The following is a 19,685-nucleotide window of genomic DNA, read 5'->3' on the forward strand; positions in this document are numbered from 1 at the left end:
CATTTCACACATAAGTCAGTCCTTTTTCTTGAAAGAACATGACAAATACTGTATCCCCCTTACAACACACTTAAGACAGAACATAGACAGTATGCTGCTGACGTAGATATAATGCTAGCCATCAAGCCTCAAGACCTGAGTGTGATCCCTAGACCACAAATAATGGTAGAAGGGAGTCAATTCCTATACAAACTGGCCTCTGACATCTCACGTCCACAAACCTGTGTGGTACCCACCTGGGCGCATGTGCACACACACACACACACACACACACACACACACACACACACACGGTCTTTAAGAGAATTGTCACAGAAATCCCATGAGGCAGAGAGCTAAACTCCCAGAAGTGTGGACAATCCTGAGACCTCAGGGGAACCACTACTTCTGCCCACTTCTGCTCACATTCCTGGCCCAAGAGGACGTGCATAGTGCCTATGAATACAGGAATATAGGAGCAGTTAGTGGCAGGAACGTGCTGACTTCTGCCTGAGCCTGGAAATAAACTGAACCAGTCCCACAACTCCTGGCACCCAAATCCCGACAGGGAGAGAGCTGGACCCTCAGAAGTTTGGACAATCATGAGAACTCAGAGAAGACAACTACTTTCTGCCTACATTCCTGACCCAAGAGGAAATCGCCTAGTGCCTTCTGGGCACAGGGACCTAGGAGCAGTCAGGGGCAGGACCCTTCGGGTTTCTGCCTGTGCTGAGAGCTGAAAAACAGTATGAGTGCCTACCTACCTGAGAGCAGAAGTAAGACCAACTCTTCTGCACCAAGCAACCCGCCTGGAGGCTTCAGGTCACATGAACCCAGGAGCAGCTCTCTGTTCCCAGATCCAGCTGAAAGAAAACAGGTCTACAGGAGGGTCAAGCCACTATGAGAGACAGCAAGACAAGCTAACACCACAGATACCCTGATGGCAAGAGGCAAGCGCAGGAACCTAAGCAACAGAAACCAAGATGATTTCGCATCATCAGAGCCCTGTTCTCCCACCAAAGGAAATACTGGCAATCCAAACACACTGGAAAAGCAAGATATGGATTTAAAAATCACATTTTTGATAATGATGGATGATTTTAAGACAATAAATAACTCCCTTAAAGAAATACAGTACAACATAAGTAAATAAGTAGAAGTCCTTAAAGAGGAAACACAAAAATCCCTTAAAAAATTACAGGAAAAAACAAACAAACAGGTGAAGGAATTGAACAAAACTATCCAGGATTTAAAAATGGAAAAGAAACAATAAAGAAAGCACAAAGGAAGACAACCCTGGAGATAGAAAACCTAGGGAAGAGATCAGTAGTCATAGATACAAGCATCACCAACAGAATACAAGAAATAGGAGAGAGAATCTCAGGGGCAGAAGATACCATAGAAAACATCAACACAACCATCAAATAAAATGCAAACTATAAAAAACTTCTACCCTAAAACATTCAGAACACAATGAGAAGAACAAACCTAAGGATAATAGGTATAGAAGAGAGTGAAGACCACCAACTTAAACCTTCAACAAAATTATAGAAGAAAACTTCCCTAATTAAAGAAAGAGATGCCTATGAACATAAAAGAAGCCTACAGAACTCCAAATATTGGATCAGAAAAGAAACTACTCTCATCACATAATAGTCAAAACACCAAACGCAATAAACCAAAGAAAGAATATTAAAAGCATTAAGGGAAAAGGGTCAAATAACATATAAAGGCAGACCTATAAAAACTGCACCAGACGTCTCACCAGAGACTATGAAAGCCAGAAGATCCTGGATAGAGGTCATACAGACCCTAAGAGAACACAAATGCCAGCCCAGGTTACTATATCCAGCAAAACTATCAATTAACATAGATGGAGAAACCAAGATATTCCATGACAAAACAAAATTTGTACAATATCTTTCTACAAATCCAGCTGTACAAATAATAATAGATAGAAAACTCAAATACAAGGAGGGAAACTACACTGTAGAAAAAAGCAAAAAAGTAATCTCCTTGCCAAAAAAAAAAAAAAGAAGAAGAAGAGATACAAACATAATTCCACCTCTAACAACAAAAATAACAGAAAGTAACAATCACTATTCCTTAATATCTCAACATCAATGGACTCAATTCCCCAAGAAAAAAACATAGACTAACAGACTGGATGCGTAAAGAGGATCCAGCATTTTGCTGCATACAGGAAACACACCTCAGAGAAAGACAGACACTACCTCAGAGTAAAAGGCTGGAAAACAACTTTCCAAGCAAATGGTTAGAAGAACCAAGCAGGAGTAGCCATTCCAATATCGAATAAAATCAACTTTCATCCAAAAGTTATCAAAAAAAGATAAGGAAGGACACTTCATATTCATCAAAGAAAAAATGCTCCAAGATGAACTCTCAATCCTAAATATGCTCCAAATGTAAGGGGCACCTACATTCATAAAAGAAATCTTACTAAAGCTCAAAGCATACATTGCACCTCACAGAATAATAGTAGGAGATTTTAACACCTTACTCTCATCACTGGACAGATCATGGAAACAGAAATATAGAGAAAGTAACAGAAGTTATGAACCAAATGGACCTAACAGATATTTATAGAACATTTCATCCTAAAACAAAATATACCTTCTTCTCCACACCTCATGGTACTTTCTCTAAAATTGACCATATAACCAGCCACAAAACGGGCCTCAACAGATACAAGAAGATTGAAATAATCCCATGCATCCTATCATATCACTACGCACTAAGATTGGTCTTCAATAACAAAAATAACAACACAACACCAACATGGAAGTTGAACAACGCTCTACTCAGTGACAACTTAGTCAAGGAAGAAATAAAGAAATTGAAGACTTCTCAGAATTTAATGAAAACGAAGGCAGAACATACCCAAACTAATGGGACATAATGAAAGCTGTGCTAAGAGGAAAAATTAGCTCTGAATGCCTGAAAAAAGAAAGAGGAGAGAGCACAAATCATCAGCTTGACAACACACGTAAAAAACTCTAGAATAAAAACAAATACTCCCAAAGAGTAGTAGAAGGCAGGAAATAATCAAACTCAGGGCTAAAATCAACCAAGTAGAAACAAAAAGGATGATACAAAGAATCAACAAAACCAGGAGCTGGTTGAGAAAATCAACAAGACAGATAAACCGTTAGCCAGACTAGCCAGAGGGCACAGAAATTAACAAAATCAGAAATGAAAAGGGAGACATAACAACAGAATTTGAGGAAATTCAAAAAATCATCAGATCCTACTATAAAAGCCTATACTCAACAAAACTGGAAAATCTGGAGGAAATGGACATTTTTCTAGATAAATATCAGGTAACAAAGTTAAATCAGGAACACATAAACCATCTAAACAACCCCATAACTCCTAAACAAATAGAAGCAGTTATTAAAAGTCTCCCAACCAAAAATAACCCAGGACCAGATGGGTTTGATGGAGAATTCTATCAGACCATCATAGAAGACCTCATACCAATACTGTCCAAATTATTCCACAAAATAGAAACAGATGGAGCACTACCAAATTCCTTCTATGAAGCCACAATTACTCTTATACCAAAACCACACAAAGACCCCACAAAGAAAGAGAACTTCAGACCAATTTCCCTTATGAATATCAATAAAAAATACTCAATAAAATTCTTACAAACCGAATACAAGAGCACATCAAGACGAACATACATCATGATCAAGTAGGCTTCATCCCAGGGATACAGAGATGTATAATATATGAAAATCAATCAATGCAATCTATTATATAAACAAACTCAAAGATAAGAACCACATGATCATTTCATTGGATGCTGAGAAAGCACTTGACAAAATTCAATATCCCTTTATGATAAAAATCCTGGAAAGATCAAAAATTCACAGCCCATACCTAAACATAGTAAAAGCAGTGTACAGCAAACCAGTACCTAACATCAAACTAAATGGAGAGAAACTTGAAGCAATCCCACTAAAATTAGGGACTAGACAAGGCTGCCCACTCTCTCCCTACTTATTCAATATAGTACTCCAAGTCCTAGCCAGAGCAATCAGACAAAGAAAGGAGGCCAAAGGGATACAAATTGGAAAGGAAGAAGTCAAAATATCACTATTTGCAGATGATATGTTAGTATACTTAAGTGACCCCAAAAGTTCCACCAGAGAACTACTAAACCTGATAAACAACTTCAGCAAAGTGGCTGGGTATAAAATTAACTCAAACAAATCAGTAGCCTTCCTCTACTCAAAGGATAAACAGGCCAAGAAAGAAATTAGGAAAATAACACCCTTCACAATAGTCACAAATAACATAAAATACCTTGGTGTGACTCTAACCAAGCAAGTGAAAGATCTGCATGACACAAACTTCAAGTTTCTGAAGAAAGAAAATGAAAATCTCAGAAGATGGAAAGATCTCACATGCTCATGGATTGGCAGGATTAATATAGTAAAGATGACCATTTTGCCAAAAGCAATCTACAGATTCAATACAATCCCCACCAAAATTCCAACTCAATTCCTCATAGAGTTAAAATTCATCTGGAATAACAAAAAACCCAGGATAACTAAAACTATCCTCAACAATAAAAGGACTTCAGGGGGAATCACTATCCCTGAACTCAAGCAGTATTACAGAGCAATAGTGATTAAAAACTGTATGGTATTGGTACAGAGACAGGCAGATAGACCAGTGGAATAGAATTGAAGACCCAGAAATGAACCCACACACCTATGGTCACTTGATCTTTGACAAAGGAGCTAAAACCACCCAATGGAAAAAAAAAGGAGCATTTTTAACAAATGGTGTTAGTTCAACTGGAGGTCAGCATGTAGAAAATGCAAATCGATCCATGCTTATTGCCCTGTACAAAGCTTAAGACCAAGTGGATCAAGGACCTCCATATGAAACTAAGTATACCCAAGCTAACAGAAGAAAAAGTGGGGAAGAGTCTCATTCACATGGGCACTGGGGAAAATTTTCTGAACAAAACACCAATGGCTTATGCTCTAAGATCAAGAATTGACAAATGGGATCTCATAAAACTGCAAAGCTTCTGTAAGGCAAAGGACACCATCATTAGGACAAAGTGGCAACCAACAGATTGGGAAAAGATCTTTACCAATTCTGCAACTGATAGAGGGCTTATATCCAAAATATACAAAGAACTCAAGAAGTTAGACTCCAGGAGCCAAATAACCCTATTAAAAATGGGGTATAGAGCTAAACAAAGAATTCTCAGCTGAGGAATATCGAATGGCTGAGAAGTACCTAAAGAAATGTTCAACATCCTGGGGCTGGAGAGATGGCTCAGCGGTTAAGAGCACCCGACTGCTCTTCCAGAGGTCCTGAGTTCAATTCCCAGCAACCACATGGTGGCTCACAGCCATCTGTAAAGAGATCTGATGCCCTCTTCTGGTGTATCTGAAGACAGCTACAGTATACTTATATATAATAAATGAATAAATCTTTGAAAAAAAAAAGAAATGTTCAACATCCTTAGTCATCAGGGAAATGCAAATGAAAACAACCCTGAGATTCCACCTCACACCAGTCAGAATGGCTAAGATCAAAAACTTAGGTGACAGCTGATGCTGGTGAGGATGTGGAGAAAGAAACACTCCTCCATTATTTATGGGATTGCAAGCTGGTACAGCCACTCTGGAAATCAGTCTGTGGTTTCCTCAGAAAATTTGACATAGTACTACCTGAGGACCCAGCTATACCACTCCTGAGCATATACTCAAAAGATGCTCCAACATATAACAAAGACACATGCTCCACTATGTTCATACCAGCCTTATTTATAATAGCCAGAAGCTGGAAAGAACCCAGATACCCTTCAACAGAGGAATGGATACAGAAAATGTGGTACATCTACACAATGGAGTACTACTCAGCTATCAAAAACAATGACTTCATGAAATTCATAGGCAAATGGATGGAACTAGAAAATATCATCCTGAGTGACGTAACCCAATCACAGAAGAACACACATGGTATGTATTCACTGATAAGTGGATATTAGCTCAAAAGCTCAAATTACTTAAGATACAATCCACAGACCACAGGAAGCTCAAGAAGGATGACCAAAGTACGGATGCTTCACTCCTTCTTAAAAGAGAGAACAAAAATATTCATAGGAGGGAATATGGAGGCAAAGTTTGGACCAGAAACTGAAGGAATGGCTATTCAGAGCCTGCCTGAGATGAGTATACAGCATATATATATATATATATATATATATATATATATATATATATATATATATATCTCCACCAAAACTAGATAAGATTGATGAAGCTAAGAAGTGCATGCTAACAGGAGCTGGATATAATTCTCTCCTGAGAGAAACAGACAGAGCATGTCAAAAACAGAGGCAAATGCTGGCAGCAAACCATAGAACTGTGAACGGGATCCCAGTTGGAGGGATTAGAGAAAGGATTAAAGGAGATGAAGGGGCTTGCAACCCCATAAGAACAACAATGCCAACCAACCAGAGCTCCCAGAGACTAAATTACCACCCAAATAGTCCACATGGACACACCCATGGCTCCAGCTGCATATATAGCAGAGGATGGCCTAGTTGAGCACCAATGGGAGGAGAAGGCCTTTATCCTGCCAAGGCTGGACCCACCCCCCAGCCAGTGTAGGGGAATGTTGGGGGTGTGGGAACGGGGAATGGATGGGGAGGGCAACACCCTTATAGAAGAAGGGAGGGGGATAGGTGGCTTATGGATGGGAAACAGGGAAAGGGAATAACATTTGAATGTAAATAAAAAATCCAATAAAAGGAAAAAAAGTGAACTATCAGAGACAAGATCCATAAGACCATCCTCTGTTCTTATCTGATATATAGGAATACTCTCATCAAATAAAAAATGTTTGATTAGCATTTGTAAATATTTAAGACAAGATCAAAAACAAAGAGAAAGCCAAAAAAATTAATTTTCATCAAGAGAAAATAGTTATAAAATCACTACCAAAAAACTAGTATTCTGGTGATAAGACTAGGATTTTTTTATACCAGAAATAAGAAAGTCTCAGACAGTCTAACAGTGCACATACAAAAAGACAGTGGGCTACATTGGTGGGCTCTCTCCACTAGCAGGAAAGTACAGCGACTTTCAGCAGTGACTGAACAACAAAGGCAAGTGGAAAAGCATTTGTCTAATTTTTTTTTCTTTTCTTTTTTTCAGAGCTGGGGACCGAACCCAGGGCCTTGCGCTTGCTAGGCAAGCGCTCTACCACTGAGCTAAATCCCCAACCCCTCATTTGTCTAATTTACTTGTATCACACCAGATCCTAAATTGGTAAGGAGGGTTAGGCAATGCCTTCACAAACTGGATTCACTCCATTAGACAAGATAAAGGTTCGGTGGCTGAAGGTAAGGAATGAAGACATTACAAATCAAAACTCTCGGGGTTAAAACAAATGCTGAGAGACCACTGATTCAGGCACGGATCATAACTACACGCATTAAAAAATCCATTAAGTAAACGTTTGCTGGGAAATGTGGTGCCAGAGGGCCTTCCTACGGGTCTTTGTTGATGTCCGCAAAGTGGAAACTAAGTTTTATATTTGTGGGATCTGCCAGTTCAGGACAGCCTGAATTTCTATTTCCTAATATGAAATATTCCATATCGGTCATAAGACAGAAAAAGAAAAAGGAGACATTAAAAAAAAGTACATTATTAAACGTAAGAAGCAAGTAAGCATTCAGAGGCAATGAAAGAATCTGTTCTTTAAGGTGTAATTTCCTTAGCACAAGACTTTCAGAACTCAGCCATGTTCCCTGAAAGCGAAGAGAGGGGTTTGTCAAATGTGCTAACTCTATTGGAGCAGACGACCATGAAAGCAGGATTTCAAAAATACGTCAATAAAAGTTTACTGACTCTGCCAACATTCTTAATCTCTCGCTGGCAGTGGTTCTGTGAAACACAGAAACCCTGATAAACAGAGCTCGTGGTTAGTTGAGGGCAGAGGTACCTGGCACACTATTCAGCTAAAGGCAAACTTCACCAGAACAGCCCTGTACACGGTACTCATTAGAGTCCTGCACACAATACAGACTGACGTAAGAACACCATCAACTACGGAACCTATCCTCCAAGAATCGGTCATCAAGACAGATTGGTGAGGTTTACTTAAAAAGAGAAAAAACAATCTGACACCCTGAAACCCAACCACGTCCCCGGCACCTTGAATTGTGCCTGTGTTTGCTCAGTGTTCGTTGGTTACCTTAGCCCAAACATAAGGACACAGATTACACTGACGCGGATCAATCCCAATGTACTATCCTTGGCAAAGTCAGCTTTAGTTAAACAATGTTAAAACATGGAAAAATTAAAAACACACCCACCACATTCATTGACAGCCCCAGTGAACCACCAGATTTAAGAGCACAAGGTCCAGTCCTACTTTAATTGGCTGACGGTGTTATCAGTACCTGTTTGTCATTCTGGCTGCATTTCACTGGTGACGCTGGGCTATGAGGATTATTTTCGTCATTTACTGCACACTCTGTGCCAGACAGAAAGTCCCGTAGTTGAATCTGTAGGCGATACGTGGTATAATAAAAGTATAGGACACAGAATACCATACGACATGAAAATCTGCACATCGTCACGGATGTCCCAGTGCAAAGTGTTACTGGACATGTGTAGACAGTTATAAGTAAGCATATCATTGTTTTCTACACTCTTTTGCATATTCTCACAAATCCTTTTAAACTGAATGATAAACAATTATTGTTAGGAAGGGACATTCCATTTACTCTTTTGTTAAATAACAAACATATCTAAATGTAAATCAATAAATTATAACTAAGAAATCTTATAATATTTAAGAGACCAGGAATTTTTATCAGAATGTCTATGTATCCATCTTTCCTCATCAATATAACCTGGAACTCAGATCATCAGTAGACTATGGTCTCTCTTCAGCTAACAGTACTATTTGGTGTGACGAATCTATTATTTCATTACATCCTCATGTCTTTTCCCTTTTGGTGGAAACTACTAGAGTCTTCGCGGCAACTCCTGAAGCTCTACGTCTAAGTTCTTTACTATTTGTTGGGATGCTAATATGTATGTCAATATGCCTGCTATACGGTAAATCTTCCTAATATTTTTCTCTTAGTTATCATGAAAACAGTTTACTTATCATAAAAATTAAGAGAAATTACCTGGAAGTATTTGCTTTTATACCATTATATAACCTCTCATGTTTCTTTATATTTTCATGTTTTATTTGAAAAGTTAAGACTTATCATTTTTATAACTGGTATTTTTATAACCTACTAGTAACTATAAGAAAAAATGAGCCAACTGAATAGCCCACTAACATAGGGAGAAGTTCATAAGTTGCAAACGCTCAACCCTCTTACGCAGTAAATTCCTACCACACACAGAACTGGGGTAGAGGAAATATTGAACTATCCCAATGGTTGTTGCTGCCAGCCTGCATCTATTTGCAGTAGATTTCCTGATTTTTCTGTTGGTAACCCTCCAAAAAAATGCCTCCAATTCTGACACAAACTGGAAGAAATATTTTCCGCCCAATATTTTCAGCCCAACCTGGAGCTTAAAAATAAAGCTTCTCACCTGCCTCTTAGAGTATCTTAGACCTTATGTGCCCTTGGCATCTACTCAATACTGCTTTTCCAAATCAGTTTTCAGTTTCACCCAGGAACTGCTGATTCTACCCTACCGACAAGCTTTTAGCTCCGTCTCTGACAGCACACGTTCCTGTGCCTGAAGAAGGGGTGGGGTAAACCAGGAGAGATGGATGGGGCTGAAAAGTAAGGATGTTTACATTTTTACAATAAAAGAACAAACTTTTTCTTTGATAAAGTGGGTGGTACAAACATTTATGAGTAATGCCAACTTTGTAGTTAGTGGCCATGTGTCCAAAACAACAAATGTCTGTGCCCTGTGTGGACCTCAGAGGCGGCATCTGGCTGGTCTTCTGTGCTAAGCTGCATCACTGGTTTCTTATTCTCAGTTTCAACAGTGAGGTGGTGATGCGTGGCTTCCTCAAGGTTCTGGAGAAGGCGACTTTCCCACTGCCTCACCCGCTCCATAGCAGCTGCCAGTTTCTTAGGGTCTCGCTTTCCCCTGCGGGTTTTATGGAGACCCTTGGGTAACGATGGGGTTTGAGACATGGCTGCGAGAGACTGTTGCTTCTGTGACGGTCGTTGGACCAATGAGGCTAATACACAGGTATCTTCCCCAGGCGTTGAGAGGTCCTGGCAGGGCCTTAACTGCCCACGGGGCCGCTTGGAAGCCCGGGAAATGGGCTTCTTTTTCCTAGAGACAGCTGTGGTGCTGACCTCGGTCACGTGGATAGGGATATCCTGGGAAAGGCTTGAAGACATTAGTCCACCTTCCACACTCGGTTCACAAAGATTCAGGGCGTCTCCTACAAGTCTCTGGCTACAGCTAAAGGTAGCTTCCTCAGGAGTCCTGTCTTGTGTGAACTTTTTTAAGGGTGGCTTCATCAGGAAAAACGAGCTCTCCTACCCAGAGTTCAACGTAGGAAGCTGCACCCCCGTACCCTCCCTGCAGTTGGGCGGTTGGAGCACGTGCTCTGGCATCCCTACGTCACCACACAACATCCCCAGCAAGCGCATCTTCTTTGTTAGGTAAGATCTAGCAAGTCTTGTGCTTACGTGTTATCCGTGAATTCCTGTAAACACTTGGTATTTCTGTGTACTAGGTGTTATTCTCCTCTCTAACAGCTCTCTTTTGTTGAGAATGTGTGGCCCATTGACTCATCCTTGTCTAGCTAATGATCGTGATTCCAAGCTGGGTTGTTGTTTCTCTTGGCTCTCTCTGAGATGATGGTTTCTGCAAGTGGTATGGTCTCTGTGCTGCTCCGCACAGCCTTAGAAGAAAATAAAAAGACTGCGGTCCAACTGCCTAGGTCAAGGAAGTCTCCGCGTTCTCACCAACAGGAAGTAATAGAACTAACCACAGATCTGTGCCTAAGTTCTTCGGAGATCTACATTTCTGCGGGCCATAGGTCTCTGATGCTGTGATCCAGATACTTAAATTCCTTTCATGTGAAATTCAACGCTGCTCAAATCTCTCTGATATTCCTGTTAGAATCCAAAGCCATATGTGCTCCCAGATGGAGAAGAATCATAAACTCGGGGGTAAAGATTCGTTACCATGTTTCTAGAACTACCTCATCTTTATCTTAATTCCTAATAATCTCTGCATTATTTAAACTACAAAATATAAGAAACGACTTTAGTAAGGCCATGAATTCAAGAGCATAAAAATCAGAATGATTTAGAATACTCTGATATGTAACTTTAAAGACACAGCACAAATTAATTAGGTCCCATTTAATGCACTTTAGAAGAATCAACCGAGATACATTTCGCTATACAATTTTGTTGGTGGTGGAAATTTCCTTGAAGAAAACGTCTGATATTTATCAGAGACTACACTGTTATAATTTCAAAGTTTTCTTCATGAACCACCATCTTTGCAGCTTCAGTTTAATTTTTGGTGTTCTGCAGAGATGTTGACATTTGCAGACAATCTTCCACACAGCCTGAAAAGCAGCCTTTACCTGTCCTTTTCCCTCAGTGAGGAAATGTGTTAGAGAATGCATTGCCCCTAAACAGGAAAAGCACAGGATGAAAACACTGCGCCAAGATTTCAGGCATCTCTTTTTTCTTCCTACAACTCACTGCTTACCTATGATTAGCTTTGTGCATTAACTATGGAGAGCTAGTCAAAAATCAGCCCTATAGGAAAGATGAAACCAAACCCAAAACCCTTCTTTCACGGTGTTGTACATGGACAGGAGAAGAGCACATGTGAGTGTGTGCTTGAAGAAGTTATAACAGGTCAGCATGATGAACCAGTGAAGCAAAGAGAGGCTGCCCCAGTGTTTGCTCTCACCCTGGCACATTACTACTCCAAATAAAGACCACATTCTCCACACGCCCAACTCAGCTTTAAGCAATTACACTGAGGCAAAAGAGCTGCTTTTCCTTAAAAGGAGAATGTCATTCTCTGGTCCTACTGCCTCCCTCCATGAGCACTACTATCCTATTGGAACTTCAACGGCTACCTTTGACCATTTAAGTAAGAATCACGTGGCTCTTCTACAGGGAGCAAAATAAGCTTCTACTTTCCTTTTTTAAAGATTTATTTACTTATTATATATAAGTACACTGTAGCTGTCTTCAGACACACCAGAAGAGGGCATCAGATCTCATTAGAGATGGTTGTGAACCTGCATATGTACAAATAGATTTTAAATAGTTCATCAATTCTAATATGAACAAATCTAAGGACTACTACAGCTATTAAACTTTTCTCTATTAAAATTAAATGTTTATACAATGAAGTCTATTCTCAGATATTATGTTATTCTATTCTCTGACAGTAATATATGGCATGTCTAAGAAGCTATTAAACCATGTAAAAGAACTGTAAAAGTTGTTTATACAATACACACCTAATAAACATGTACATTCAACAAAACGGAAAAGGTTGTAGACAGGTAAATCTTTGACCTGATTCAAAAGAAATCTGACATTTGGAATCTATTTCCTTGCCAATTTTTTTCTATTAAGAAAAATATTCTTATATCAAATACTAATATCACACGCCCAACAAAACTTAACAAAAATATTTCTTTCAAGTAAACACTAGGCTTTGGGTAGCTAAATTTTCCATTTTTAACATGATTTCAAAAGCAAAAAAAAAAAAAACTTTTTTATTTTTTTTTGTCATTTTGTCTTTACTACTGAAAACAAAGACATATTCCCTGCCTCCCGCCATACTTTTAAGACTAGTAATTCTATCTATGGCTTAAAATAAAAGTATTTTAGCTGAACTTTAATTTGATTAAAGTAGAATTATTCTTAGAATACTTACAGAGGATATCATGTTTTTCTCACAATTAGAAGTCAAGATGCTACATTTTTTATAAACATCAATCAGATCTAGTGTATTGCTATTCTTCAAGAAATCATCGTATGTTTTCCTAATGTCTTCATAGTGGTCGACCACTTTCATATTTCCAATGGGCAAGTTCAGTTTCTCGTGTAAGAAGTATTTCCAGGTCAGTAAGACATCGCTGAGACAGACGGTGAATTCTCCGTGATGCTGAAAGATGCAAAACAACGACAAGGGTAAATGTGAGTGCTTAATGCTTGAATGGCCATTCATCTAATTGATAATGGAAATACAAATAGCATGTTGTTAAAGGAAACACTGAGACTTTGATAACGTGATAAAATATAAATAAGTAGGCATGTTTGCAGATAAAAATTGGTATTTGGGGTTGGGCATGATGGAGTACACCTTTAATCCCAATACATGGTAGGCAGAGGCAGGATGCATGCATAATGTACTGTAGTTAGCTACAGGGTTTTTACTCTCTTAGTGAACATCTCCAGTGTCATGAGGAATTCCCACATAACACAATATATTCCAAGTACTGGCTTTAAAATCCAGCCTTAGTGTTCAGGTTATTGTTGTTAGGACTTGATTTCCATTGTGTTACTATTACAGAGAGAAAGGTATCACTACAAAACTCAGAGCGCAGAACAAGTGCTAAGAAATAAGTTACACTTTTCTGTGAGCACTCAGATGCTACTAAGCAGACAAATTCACTCTTCTACTTCTTGGCTTCTGTTTTTCCTGAAAGAAACAAAAAAACTGTGATCTACTATACTATGTAGTTGCTAAGAGATCCAATATCATTACCGACAGGATTTCATCTCCACATAAAAGCTTTCCTTAAAGTATCTCCCTGGGAGCATGTGATGCATTCTCAACAGATGCACTAAAGGTTTGACTTTTATTCAGTGCATTCTTTTCCCACATTAATATGTAAGATAGTAATAATGATGACTTCCGAAAAACACTAGCCTTAACTCATTAAAAATTCTAACTTCTCATTTTCAATTCAGCATGAGAAACAAACATATTTTAGTATCCATGTGTGGGTCTGTGAGATGGAATATATGCTGCCTGCCCCAGTTTCTGCTGATACTAAGACTTTTACAACAGTTCCATTTAAAGATGAATAGCTAATTAAGTAATTAACAACTGTTATTCCTTGAAATGAAATCTTAATTAAGAATAATTAAAAAATGCATCCAAAACAAACATTTGAATTATTAAAAATCTGTCTGTATATTTTTTTATGATAACAAGTCTTATGTTATTTGAAATCCAGACTTAAAACATCTTTAAGAGACCCTTCCTCCACCAGAAGATACTCCGGCATCCAGATCCCCAGATAAGCCCCCACTCTGTAACCCACCAATACTCCCCCAGCGCCCACATAGCTACCCCCAACAGCCCCTTCTCTCCTCATCACCATATCCTGCCCCACACCTCCAGTGGAAACCCCTGCTTGACTAGAGGCCCCACCAGCACCCAGAACCCCAAGATCCCCAGCAGGCCACCAGAATTCCAGCCTCCAACTCGGGCAAAGACCCTCTATTCAACAACAGGCCACTTCAGCCAGAAGACCAGGGAAGAAACAGAAACCAAAAAAAAAAAACCAGAACACATCCATCTAACAAAGACAAACTCAGAAATCAGCACCAAGACCAAGAGTTATTGCAAACCCAGATGCCTAGACACCACCAGCAAGTGTCCCCAACAGAACTGCAAGGGATGGAAGGAAGAGTCTTAGGCACTGAAGATATGAAAGAAGAAATAGATACATCAGTCAAAGAAAATATCACATTAAATCTAATCAATTCCTGACACAAAACATCTAAGAAATCTGGGACACTATAAAAAGACTAAATCTAAAAACAATAGAACTAGAAAATGAAGAATTGCACCTCAAAGGCCCCAAAATATTTGAAGTAAAATCATAAACAAAAATTCTAGCCTAAAGAAGGATATTTCTACAATGGTACAAGAACCTTACTGTAAAAGCCAGATGTCCAGCAGACTCTGAGACCACAGATGCCAGCCCAGACTAATATACCCAGCAAAACTTTCAATCACCGTAAATGGAGAAAAACAAGACATCCCATGATAAAGTCAAATTTAAATAGTATCTAGCCACAAATCTGGCCCTACAGAAAGTAGTAGAAGGAGAATGCCAACCCAACAAGTACATCCACAAAAATATGGGCAATAAATAATAGGCAATAAATAATTCACACCAGCAAAACTCAACGAAGGGAAACACACACACACACACACACACACACACACACACACACACACACACACTCTACCACCACCAATAACAACAACAAAATAACAGGAATTAACAAGCACTGGTCTCAATGGACTCAATTCTCCATCTCTATTGGAAGGTCAGTGGGCCCCAGCTACCTACAAGAGAATCACTTTGTAGAGATTTTCTTCAAGGTAGTTTCCAGCAGGTCAGTGAAGACTCCATTAGGACAACAAGGCAACAACTTGGGGTTGTTTGTTTGCTTGTTTGTTTGTTTGTTTGCAGTACTGGAGATTGAACCTAGCCCCTCCTATGTGCTAGGAAAGCATTCTACCACTGAGATTTCTCCAGCCCTTTTATATGTTGTTTTGAGGCAGAGCCTCAAAGACCCAAGGCATGGACTAGCCTTGAGCTCACTTTTTAGTCCAGACAGGCCTTGAGCTTCTGATCATCATTTTCCTGTCTTCTGAGCAGCTGGATTTACAGATCTGGGACATCAAGCTCCAATGAACTAGTATATTTTTAAAGACCTCCCAAAATGAAATCCTGTAGAAGATGGGGAAGAAGGATTTTAGGAGCCAGAGGGATCAAAAACACCACAAGAACACAGTCTACAGAATCAAATAACCAGTGCTCATAGGGCTCACAGAAACTGAACCAACAATCAGGGAGCCTGCATGGGTTTGCCCTAGGTCCTCTGCATACGTGTTCTAATTGTGTAGCTTGATGTTCTCATGGGACTCCAACACTGGGAATGGGCTGTCTCTGACTCTTTTGCCTGCTCTTGGGTCCCTTTTCCTCCTAATGGGTTGCTTTATCCAGCCTTGATCATGTTTGGTTGATATCTCTGGGAGGCCTGCTCTTTTATGAAGGGAAAGGAGGAGGAGTGGATCTGGGAAGAGGGGAGGTGGGAGGAGAAACTGCAGTCAGAATGTAATATACGAGAGAAGAATAAAGAAATTAACTAATCAATGAATACCTCCCAAATGATTCTGAAGCATAAACAGGTTTAAGAACACTAAATCCACACGACAGTGCTGAAAGCAGACATAAAATACTTTGCATTGAATAAAAATGGTCCCTGCTCCTCTAGAGCTTCTTTTAGGGAACAAAGGAACAATTATTAAATAGGAATATATTTAACCACATGCGTTGCAGATTTAACTTTATATTTTTCATGCGACATCAAATATCCACATTTAACCTTCAAATTATACACATGAAATAAATTGAATCATTTCAGAAATAAAATTCCAACTGCAGTATTTTGACACAGATATACAGAAGCATTTCTGAAACACTCTATTTTAGAAGGGCAAATATTACAAAGAAAACGATGTGTGTAATTGTGATGGTGTGCATACACTTGGCCAGGGGAGTGGCACTATTAGAAAGTGTGGTCTTGTTGGAGGAAGTGTGTCACTATGGGGATGGGCTTGGAGTCCCTCCTCCTAGCTGCCAGAGGATGCCCAGTCTGTTCCTGGCTTCCTTTGGATGAAGATGTAGACCTCAGCTTCTTCTGCCCCATGCCTGCCTGGATGCTGCCATGCTCCCGCCTTGATGATAATGGACTGAACCTCTGAACCTGTAAGCCAGCCCCAATTAAATGTTGTCCTTTATAAGAACTTACATTGGTCATGGTGCCTGTTCACAGCAGCAAGACCCTAACTAAGACAATAGTTCAGCTCAAACTTATTATAATGAGCAACAAGTAAAATTCAGTTTAAAAAGTTAAACTAAATATAGTGCACCGACCTGTTTGTTGTTTTCTGCCATGGAGAGCTGCAGTGCCAAGAGCATGGAGTCTGGGCCACATAGTGTCGTCCTTTCAGAGCTACAATGAGCACGCCAATTCCTTCTAAATGCTTTAATCAGATCCAAGACGGACATCTGATTAAGCACAGCCATTCTCCTAAAGTAGAACAGAATACAATGTTAAAGTGACTTGTTTTAATTGGAAAGTAACATTTAACATGTGTAAGCAAGCATGGTTAGAAAAAAATAAGTAGTGAACAAGAAGTCATTTCATATTTACTAAGATTGCTCTTAATTAAATTTAGGAAAGCAGAATAACATAATTTCTGCCCAATCATATTTTCCTCTCCTTTAGTTTTCTTAAGCCAAATCTTTTGAAATAACAAAAATCCAACCTTCAATTTTGAAAATTCACATACAACAGACATGCAAATTCTGCAAATTTATAATTTTAGACACAGACATCACTAATTAAATGTGTATTTGAAGATAGTTGTTTTGAGACAAACGGTACTCTATGTAGTAGATTTGGGGGTGGGGGGTTTCCCCTCACTCATGTATTGTTCTAAAACAAGTGGTTTAGTTTTCGGACATGATTTGACTAGTAGACTATGAGGTAATGAGAATTCTAAGCCTAGGCTTTAAGAGTTGGTGCAAAATACTTAATACAGTAAGGCCTAGAAATTTAGATTCCGGTAGTTTCCATTAAGAGTATTTTACTGTGCTGAACTGTTTTTATAAACTGTATATGTTTTATGATGAACACCTAATTTCTGAATCTGGATTTTTCAGTACATGTTGGGCAGGGCATGAGTCTAGTCCCCAGTAACAGCTCTGGCAGAGTTTCTAATAACTTTCCTTGGTAGACAACATTTCCCATGGACAGTCACCACCTGTGGCTGAGAGAATCAAGCATGACTACCAGGGCATTGAGAAGCCTGTGCTTCATCTCCCCCAACTTTAGTTCACATGCCTTTTCCTTCCCTGACAGCACCTTCATCCTTTGTGGGTAGGTCGTACCCACAAATACACCTAAATGTTGCCTTTCGGGCTCCTCCAAGCAAATCACCTCTGTTGGGGAGGCCTAACTCCCAAGCCCAGTTAAGCTGCTGAAGAAAGCGTACGAAACAGAAGTAAGCTATTCCAGCTGGCTACTGAACTCACAGCCGTCAACGGGGCAGCTGATTCTGTAGAGACCCCATCACATGGAGGGTGAGTCTTGGCAGCATGAGTCCTCTGGTCAGAGCTAGCAAAGGACCCAATGAACTGATCAGCCCGAACTGCCGACCCACAGAACTTAAAGCAGATACTTGCTATTCTACAGTGACTACATTCTTGATGTTTTGTTCCACAGCAAACAGATAATCAATATGGCATCTGACACATGAAGCTTCTTAGTGCCAAATACTCTTCAAACATTTACTATGAATTCCTTTGCTCCATTTTCACAAGCGTCCTGCTGATGCCAGTCTATGGATATCCGTATTTGACACGTGAAGAAAGTCATGCTCAATGACATGAAGCTCATACATAGCCAAGAGGCACAGATCCAAGATCCCTAAGTTTCTCCTAACCTCCCCTGGAATCAAACAACTCTTTCAAAATAAGCTGAGGTGCGCCGCTGTTCCAGCCTGCCATCCTATGCAGTCCCTCCCTCCTTCTATTCTTCTCTGTGCCTTTTTATATAAGCCTGCTGTGTGTATATGTCTGCCCACATGTGAACACATGTGTATGGAGGCCCAAGGTTACACTGAGTGTTTGCTCCACCGCTCTCCACCTTGTAGACTGAGGAACAGTCTTTCCCCGTACCCAGAGCTCACCACGTTAGCTAGTCTGGCTGGCCGGCTGGCTCGGATCTCTTGTCTACACCTCTGGCACACTGGGACTGCAAGCAGAATGCTACACCCGCATATATGTTAGCTGTGAGGATTTGGATTTCAGTCCTCACTCCTGTCCAGTGAGACGCCTCCCCAGACCCCACTCATACATTCCTTGACGAGTACCTAGGTTATCACACAACGCATTTATCTCTTTTTTAAAAAACAAAATTGAAGAAGTCATAAAAGCATGAGCTCTAGGTGATAATGATTGGTTTGCCTGAAACAACATTTTTGGTAAAGGACTACCCATTGGTATTAATTGAAGGTATTGTACATTTAGATTTCTATAAATATTAATTCACCCAGAATGAGATCATCCTGAATCCCCAGATCTCTCTGCTACTTACTAAGCTAGGAGCTCTTAGCCAAATGATAGCACCTCTCCCTGTCTCGACTTCCTTGTAGTGAAAATGAACAAAGTTCTTATTGAGTAGTTTGTGAACAGTAAAAGACAGACGTAACGACATTTACAGCTTTTATCTACAGCAATCCTAAGCATATTAGATTACTCATCCTGAGTTTTTTAGGCTTTGGTTTGTTTGTTTGTTTGTTTGTTTGTTTGTGTTAAAATTGAAAGAGAATGCCTATCAGTGTGAGAAAGCCAAGAGTCTCAACTAGGAGGCTGCAACATTTTGGAAGGAGGCAAATACTAAACACTTGAGACATTCATGCCATACAGTCTGTGTCACAACCACTTACCCTGACCTTGTCACGTAAAGTTAGCCAGCCAGGAACAATGCATAGACAAGTAAACATAGTCGGTCCCCACTACATTTTATTTATGGGCAATAAAATCTGTTTTCTATAATTTTCAGAAGGCTCAAAATTCTCTCTCTCTCGCTCGCTCGCTCGCTCGCTCGCTCTTCACCAACCATTTAAACA

General features: G+C 39.7%; 1 protein-coding gene across 1 annotated transcript in view; it reads right to left on the minus strand.

Annotated features, from left to right (window-relative positions):
* The window catches only part of Parpbp (PARP1 binding protein), a 51,049-nt gene that overhangs the window by 30,488 nt on the left and 876 nt on the right, over window positions 1-19,685 (minus strand). Inside the window, exons 2-4 of the mRNA XM_032910858.1 lie at window positions 16,924-17,079; window positions 12,894-13,124; window positions 8,441-8,545 (exon numbers count right to left, since the gene is read on the minus strand). Of these exons, the coding sequence (XP_032766749.1) occupies window positions 8,441-8,545; window positions 12,894-13,124; window positions 16,924-17,076 (489 nt within the window). The 5' untranslated portion in view covers window positions 17,077-17,079. The remainder of the gene's footprint in view (window positions 1-8,440; window positions 8,546-12,893; window positions 13,125-16,923; window positions 17,080-19,685) is intronic.

This window comes from Rattus rattus, chromosome 1 (assembly GCF_011064425.1).
Source record: "Rattus rattus isolate New Zealand chromosome 1, Rrattus_CSIRO_v1, whole genome shotgun sequence".
NCBI lineage: Eukaryota > Metazoa > Chordata > Mammalia > Rodentia > Muridae > Rattus > Rattus rattus.